Source organism: Octopus bimaculoides, chromosome 9, assembly GCF_001194135.2.
Source record: "Octopus bimaculoides isolate UCB-OBI-ISO-001 chromosome 9, ASM119413v2, whole genome shotgun sequence".
Lineage (NCBI taxonomy): Eukaryota > Metazoa > Mollusca > Cephalopoda > Octopoda > Octopodidae > Octopus > Octopus bimaculoides.
Window position 1 is genome coordinate 41,170,106 of NC_068989.1, and position 9,103 is coordinate 41,179,208.

General features: G+C 36.8%; 1 protein-coding gene across 1 annotated transcript in view; it reads left to right on the forward strand.

Moving 5' to 3' along the window:
• The window catches only part of LOC106872661 (uncharacterized), a 73,548-nt gene that overhangs the window by 54,947 nt on the left and 9,498 nt on the right, over window positions 1-9,103 (forward strand). The window contains exons 18-19 of the mRNA XM_014919724.2: window positions 3,604-4,475; window positions 5,717-6,973. Of these exons, the coding sequence (XP_014775210.2) occupies window positions 3,604-4,475; window positions 5,717-6,973 (2,129 nt within the window). The remainder of the gene's footprint in view (window positions 1-3,603; window positions 4,476-5,716; window positions 6,974-9,103) is intronic.

Here is a 9,103-nt window from a genome sequence, read left to right on the forward strand (position 1 = left end):
AACAACACCTTACATGGGTGAAGACCTTCTTTAGCCTGGGGGTGCTAGTGTTTCTCCTTTCCCTACCCACTGTCTTCAGTGCTTGACATTTTTATAGATAACCTATTTCTCATCATGAGTCACTATTTGATCCCAAAAAGGTTCATTCATGAGACATGACTGCAAAGAAGAGCATACATTCGCTCTCTATGTGCAGAAAGTTTGTGAGGAACCCATTGACCCAATTTGCTGACTTTACCGATGGCAGCTGCTGCTACTGCTGCGACCACCATTTCCAGAACACTGATGACTGCAGCTTCAATGGAAGCTAAAATTGAAGCAAAGATAAATAGAAACCCTCATCCTCAAAGCCACAAGCATTGGGGGCCAGCCAAGGAGTCCTTTTTTGCCACAAGACTAACCAAAGAACCTGAACAGCAGTTTTACCATCATTGTATTATGCTGATAGGGGAAAAGACAGAAATTAGAGAAAGGTAGGAAAACTTACTGGAGTGGGGAAAATCAGTAAAACGAGAAAGGGTAAAAAAAAACCGAATGAACCAAAATCCTCATCCCATCCTCAATAATCAAAATGCTGCAAGATCTTTACCAGTCATTACACTATGTAACATGATTTTTGTCCTTGGGTAGCAACTGTTATTTCCTATTTGCTTACTCCTAGAAAGAATAAAAAATGGCTAATATTTCCTTCAAACTGTGCTTTTGTTGCATTTTATTCAAACCCTAAAGAATCCCTCTCAACACACAGCCATGGTGCTCCCCCACTGCTCCTGCTCTTGATCAGAGATGCACATATCGTCAGCCACTAAGAGACATGCTTAACTGGTTGTCAAGCAACTGACAAGCAAATCTGTGGAATTGAGCAGAATATTTGCTATAACGATATTTCTGCTTCAGCAATTCAGCAGTGAATCTATCTGAAATGTAATGGAAAGCAAGTCAGTTTCAAAACATTCATGTTCAGATCACAAAAGCAAAGTTTGAAGGTAATAGTAGTCATTTCTTTTGATTTCTAGATAGAAGCAAATAGGAAATAAGCTTATTGACCAAAGACAAAAAAAAAGATTTTGTTACACAGGCGCAGGTGTGGCTGTGAGGTAAGAAGCTTGCTTCCCAATGGCATGGTTCTGGGTTCAGTTCTATTGCATGGTATCCTGGGCAAGTATCTTCTGCTATAGCTTCGGACTGACCAAAGCCTTATAAATGGATTTGGTAGATAGAAACTGAAAGAAGCCCATTATATATATAGCTATATATATATATGTATATGTTTGTGTGTCTGTATTTGTCCACCCCCACTATCGCTTGACAACCAATATTGGTGTGTCTACATCCCCATAACTTAACAGCTTGGGCAAAAGACACTGATAGAATAAGTATTAGGCTTACAAAGCATAAGTCCTGGGGTCGATTTGCTTGACTAAAGATGGTGCTCCAACATAGCTGCAGTCAAATGACTGAAACAAGTAAAAGAATAAAAGAATGAAAAAAGAAAAAAGTGCTATCTGATAGTCTGAAATAATTAGAAAGAAAACAGTACTGTGTTGACTGAGGAAGAGATAAGTTAAATACACCAAGCTAAAACCAAATGATAGACCATTAATGAAAATCCCACCAACAGTCTTTTTAGATCTAAGGGTGCACTTCTCAGATGATGAGCAATTCTTCACAGATGAGCTAAAGTTGATATTGCTCATGAGAAATTTTGGAATTACTAGTTTATAGAAAGTGATCATGGCAGAAAGTAGTCAAGGCAGAAAGTTACTATAGTTGTTGGGGTTCTCTGATCCTATTTAGGTGGTGGCCTTTCACTGTTTGTAGCTGGGTTACTCTTGTTTGTTTTTATCAACTACATATCTAACCTGTTTTTATGTGTTGTATTGCTTTTTGCCTCACTTCTTGTGTAGTATATATACATACACACATATGCATGTGTGTATGTATGAATGTATGTATGTGTCCCTTTGATTAGTAACCTCTTTTATTATTATATCATATTTCATATTATATCTATGGTCCTTTGTGTTAAATAAAAGAAAGATCATTATTATTATTGAGTGAGAGAGCTGTGCATGCCATCAAAGTGACACTGGGATAAATATATGAAGCCCAGTATACCCATCATGACTATCCATCTGATAAGAGTACTACTATTATTATTATTATTATTATTACCTTCGTGTTAGTGAAGGTGGAGGTATTGTTTTCAGTTGTGTTTGTTTGTCCGTGGACAAGATATCTCAAGAATCATTGGATGGATATGGATGGAACTTTCAGGGATGTTTGGCTTTATGACTGGCATGAACTGATTAGACTTTGGGATCGATCCTGTACTGGACAAGGATTCTGGATAATTTTTCCCATTTTTTATTTAATTTTTGAGAGTGGTCAGGTTCATTTTTAGTATTCTTGTTTGTGAGAGCAGTCGAGTTTATTTCAGATATTCTCATTTTAAAAATCATCTCTGGCTAATCATTGAGAGGACGTTAGTGTTGCCTTGGCAGAGGCTTGCGCTCTCTGAGTGCTCTTGTTATTATTATTATCATTATTATTATTTTGGATTGTTAGCACGCTGAGCAAAATGCTTAGTGGTATTTCATCTTCCATTACATTCTGAGTTCAAATTCTGCAGAGGTCGACTTTGCCTTTCATCCTTTCGGGGTCGATTAAATAAGTACTAATTACGCACTGAGGTCGATGGATTCGATTTAATCCCTCCCCCTAAATTTGAGGTCTCGTGCTTCCAGTAGAAAGGATTATTATTATCATTATTATTATTCTGGATTGTTAGCATGCTGGGTGAAATGCTTAGCGGTATTTCGTCTGCCACTGCATTCTGAGTTCAAATTCCGCTGAGGTTGACTTTGCCTTTCATCCTTTCAGGGTCGATAAATTAAGTACCTGTTGAGTACTGGAGTCGAGGTGATCGACTCTCCCCCTCCCCACAAAATCTGGGCTTTGTGTCTATAGTAGAAAGGATTATTATTTTGGTTTTATGCAGGTTCAGTCTTATTCCTGGCAAGATTTATGTCGGTAGTGGGTTACTACCTGTAACCTTAGGTATTCACAAGTTTTCAGTAGTCTCTCAAGAGCTTAGAACCCTCCTGATAATCCTTGCTCTCCCTAAGAGGCAAACTTTCTGTAGGAGCTCTACAGGACATTTTATTCCAATTTTCTTGAGCCATTTGTCTTGACTTTGCCTTTCATCCTTTCAGGGTCAATAAAATATGTACCAGTTGAACACTGGGGTTGATGCAATCAACTCATCTCCTCCCACAAAATGGCTGCCCTTGTGACAAAATTTGAGACCATTATTGTTATTATTATTATTATTATTATTATTATTATTATTATTATTATTATTAGGTGCCAAGCTGGCATTTTTACCAGCTCTTTACATTCTGAGTTCAAATTCAATTCTGCTGAGATTGATTTTGCTTTCATCTTTTTGGTCTTGATAAAATAGATACCAGTTAAGCAATGTAATCTATAAATCGCTTGCCCTAAAATTGCTGGCCTTGTGCCAAAATTTGAAAATCACTATTATTATTATTAATGTGACATTTTTATAATTCAACATCACACTGTTTCCTTCATTCTCAGATATCACCTAACAATACGCCACTTAAGTAACCAACTACTAAGCAAACCCATAACTGTCCCTCACAAAAGTGGAATGAAATACCAATCTGCCAGAGCAATACTGAATGAACTTCTCATACCACCAGATGAACTCATCATTGAGATTCTAGCAGAAAATGGAGTAGGTCTTTACAGTGCAGTATTTAAACTGACTGTTGAAATGGTGAGTGGCTCCATACAAGGTGACTATGGATTGCTTGATATCCAAAAACACTCTTGTTCTATACAGTATTGCAATAATGACTGTACTTGTGCTGCTAGTGGTAAAAAATGTCAAGTGCTCTCTAAAGCCTCAATGAAATGTCATAGTTTACCTGAAGAAAACACTTCCTTATCAATAGATGTATTAAATGATAAAGGTTTTATTGTATCTGCTAAATGTCTCACAGCTTATTGGAAGGTGAACAACATTTCTGCTGTCCAACGTTTTGAATGGAGTGCAGGTATCAAGGGTTCCAGTTTTGGTGATGGTATCTTCAATATTCTAAAAGAAAATCCTTGGAAAGATATTGGTTTGCAAGACCATGTGACTTATTGTTTACCTAAAGGACAAGATCTACTGGCTAGTGAAGAATACAAGTTTTATATTAAAGCATGGTATTCTGCTGACCAGTTCCGTGTGTTTACATCTCCAGACACAATAAATCTTGATCTCTCTGCACCTGTCGTTCGCCGAGGGGCATCAGTACGAGACACAACAAAAGGATGCGGTGAGGAGGATGTTGATTACATGACAGCAGTAACAACCATTGCAGCTTGCTGGAAGGGAGTTTTTAAAGAATCACAAAGTGTGCTAACCCATTTCATTGTGATGGCAGGAACTGCACCTGGTTGTAAGTAAAATATTCAGTATCTACTGCCTATTATGAGATTTCTTATTAATTTAGTCAACATCTTTCCTATCTGTGAGAAAAAAAAACCCCTACATTTTTACATCCTCTGTACACATTATATGTCCATACCAATGAAGTCTCTTTTGCACACCACAACTGATTGCTCTTCTTCTCAGTCATCTCCAACATTGCTCATCTTCTCAGTTTAAATCAGACATCCAATGGAAGACAGTGAGCTAACAGAATCATTAGCACGCCTTACAAAATGCCTAGTGGCATTTCATCCATCTTTACATTCTGAGTTCAAATGCCACCAGGGTTGACTTTGCCTTTTCATCCTTTCAGAGTTGATAAAATAGGTAGCAATTGAACACTGTGTCAATGTAATCAACTTTATTCCCTCAACCCCGAAATTGCAGGCCTTGTGCTAAAATTTGAAACCAGTACTATACATCGAATGGATCATGCTTATTTAATTTCTCCCTAACCTTCATACATCTTCTGCATTCAGTGCTCGTGTCTCACTACCATATAAGTATTGCATTTCACCTCATAGGCTTCACATTTAATCTTGCTACTATGCAGCATTTGTTAATATTTGTAAATCTTATTTAAAACAAGGCATTTTTCATCAGATAATATGTGGGTTTCTTTGCATAAGTATGTGTATATGTACACATATGTATCTGTATGCAAAGTATGTGTGTACATCACTTGTTAAGGTTATCAGTACAGATTTACTATAGAAATTATAGCCTGCACTGATTTGTAATGACATTTCATATCCAAGTATGCCAAATCAGTGCTGGCTATAATTTCTATAGAAAATCTATAGAGATAACTTAACAGGTGATTTAATAGCACTGCTAACACAGTAGAACACGATATTGACTTATAACGTGTTTGATATACTTTGTAGTATATTATGGTTGCTTAATGAAATACAGTGTCCCTACAAGTCATTAATGTGTGGACATGTTTATATGTATGCATGTGTGTGTATGTGTGTGTGTGTGTGTGTGTGTGTGTGTGTGTGTGTGTGTGTGTGTGTGTGTGTGTGTGTGTGTGTGTGTGTGTGTGTGTGTGTGTGTGTGTGTGTGTGTGTGCATGTAAATGTGTATGTATGGATGCATGTGTGTTTGTGTTTGAATGTTAATATGTTATGAATTGAACATAATTATGAAAATACCAGTAAAAATAATGCTTATAATTGATGGTTAACTTGTCCCATTTTTCAACAGATGGAGACCTTTTGCCAGCAGAAATCTTACCAGCAAATATTACAGAGAAAGTCAGCCAAGTGAAGTTAGAGAAAGGGAGCAGCTATTATTTCACAGTGGTGGCAGTTAATAACCTTGGACTCTTTGTTTCATTGAGTTCTGATGGATTTGTTTTTGACGATACACCTCCCTTAGCAGGCATTGTATATAACACAGAGATCTATCGCAGCAGTCACCATCAGAACTTACAAAAGTCTTTTGGAATATCCTGGCATGGTTTTGAAGATGCTCACTCTGCTGTACAAGAATATGTAGTGGCAATGGGCCCATCCAAGCTCGCTAATGCCATATCTCCTTTTACTTCTGTTGGAATTGCAACACATCACAAGTTTGAAGTTCTGAATCTAGAGCAAAGCAAGTGCTATGTAGGCTATGTTCAAGCAGTTGATGCAGCCGGTCATAGAAGCAACATTTCTCGATCTCCAGAAGTTTGCATAGATAGGACACCTCCTGAAGGTTTTATGTGTGATTCTACCAAAATTATCATCCAAAAGGAATTTGAAGTAAACAACAACAGTCTTCAAGACCAGGATCAACACTTTATCACCACACTACAGCTTCAGTGGCACAAGATCTATTACATCTCTTTCACCGTTCTATCTCATATATACAGACAAAATATCATTTTATACATTGGAGACTATGCAGCCCGTATTCCTCCTCGAATACTATCTGACACTTCTCAATTCAAATTCCATTTTATATCTAGAGAAAATGGAAGGAAAAATGTTTCCCTTCAGATTAACACTGGCAGAGATTTACCACCAAAATTCCAAATGTCTGTAGAGGAGTGTATTTCAGTTAGTTCAGATGTAAACAGTGCATTAGAACTTTGGCAAACTTCACCTACTACAATATCAGTCTCCCTTCAAGTACAGGATGAAGACAGTGACATCAGACATATTTACATTGGTGCTGGAACTACACCACATGGTTTCCAAATCAATCAACTGGCTCATGTTTCTCCCAGTGGTATACACACAATATACAGTGAGTCTTTTTTCCATGGACAGCAAGTTTATGTGACAGCACAAGTGGAAAATGAAGCAGGGTTAGTTGCTACCTTTACAAAATCTGTTACAGTTGACAAAACTCCACCTGTTATCAGTATGGAGTACTTTGTTATATCACATGATCAACCAACAACAATTTTAGTTGAAGCAAAGTGGAAGTCAAAAGACAAGGAGTCTGGTATTTATAAATGCTATTACAGTATAGGTAAGTAGTTATAAGTAATCTATATTCATTCCTTGGTATTTTTTAATAATGAGTTCATAAATACTCTTGCACCAAGCAGTTCTCAAAACCACAGAACTTTTGAATCTGGTCAGAGAACTCAAATCACCTTTTATTCTGATATTTTGTCAGCCCTTTTATTTTGACTTTTATTCATCATCCACATTTGTTATAATGGCATATTCCATGGTACCCACTAGCCTAATGACATCTGATCATTTTACCAAGTCAGTCAGTCTTAAGTCATCTTTTATTATAAAATACTGCAGTGAAAAAAGGTTTTTTCTAAGGCAGAATGTTGTCAAAGAGAAATTTAATGGTTAATGTGACTTTACTGCAGCTATTAAAGGCCTTCAAATGCATGTGTGTGTGTGAGGCAACTTAAGCTAGCGTTTTCTACTATAGTCATGGTCTGATTAAAAACCTGTGAGTGGAATTGGTAAACAGAAACTGAAAGAAGCCCATGGAACATGTGTGAGAGTTTGTAACTTTTATCTTTTACTTGTTTCAGTCATTAGACTGTAGTCATTCAGTTTCCATCCACCAAATCCACTCACAAGGTTTTGGTTGGCCCAAGGCTATATTAGAAGACACTTGCCCAAGGTACCATGCAGTGGGACTGAACCTGGAACCATGTGGTTGGGAAGCAAGCTTCTTAGCACACAGCCACACCTATATATATATATATATATATATATATATATATTGTTGTTTACACCACCTCCATATCACACACATCACATCACAACAAACCACCATGCACACACCAGCACTCATCAATTCCCACCCCCACATTTTCACACCTTCACACCTACATGCGTTAAGATCACCAGCATTCTCTCACACACACGCACCTTCGTTTTGGGATCGCAACTTCTTTGTTATCTCCCCTTCTTCTTAACTCTCCTGTGTGATCCTTCTGTCCGGCATTCACCATGATAGATCACTGACCACTACACATATATTTTTTTCTCTCCTTGTTTCTTTCTGTGTTCCTTTCTGTTGAAGAGTGTAGGCTCGAAACGTTAAAGACGTTCTCTATTCCCGAGCGTTATACTAATACATCCATTTGTTGTTTACACAACAAGAAGCTTGGCGCATTAAACAGCTGTAAAAAAGTATTTTCTAAATGTATCCACTTCAAGAACTACTTACTAGAAAACTGGATCTTCCTGTTTGATCATTAGGCCTCTCCGAGTGTATAAGGGTCTTTTCTTTCCCCCTCTGTTCAAGGGGAAATAATCTGTACTCATTAACATTTTTCCGTATTCCTCGAGTTCTGAGCATTTTCTCACGTTTGCGATGTAGATATTTTAAAATTTTGTATTCATATAGAGTCTGATAAGCTGTCCACAAGGCTTTAGCTTTGTGGGTGCGAAACCTTGAGTAACTCTATATAAAATTTTGTTGTAATAATTACTGCCCTATATTTTAGAGTGTGCTTCTTTCTGATATTTTTTTTATTAACTATGAGCATGATCGTTACCAGTGTCGCCTTACTGGCACTTGTGCCGGTGGCACATGAAAAAACATTCGAGCAAGGTCATTGCCAGTGCCCCTGGACTAGCTCCTGTGCAGGTGGCACGTAAAAAAAAACACCATTTTGAGCTTGGCCATTGCCAGTACCGCCTGACTGACCTTCATGCCGGTGGCACGTAAAAGCACTCACTACACTCTCGGAGTTGTTGGCGTTAAGAAGGGCATCCAGCTGTAGAAACTCTGGTGCAGCCATCTGGTTTGCCAATCTTCAGTCAAATCGTCCAACCCATGCTAGCATGGAAGGCAGATGTTAACCGATGATGATGATACATATATATATGTATGTATATATATTGTATATGTATATATAGATATATATTATATATATACATATATATATATTGTATATATAATTATATACATATATATTGTAGATATAGATATATACATACATACATATATATATATATATACATATACATACATACATTTTATATATATATGTATATATATATATATATATATACATACATACATTATATATATATATATACATATTTATATACATATATATATACATATACATACATACATTTTATATATATATGTATATATATATATATATATATACAT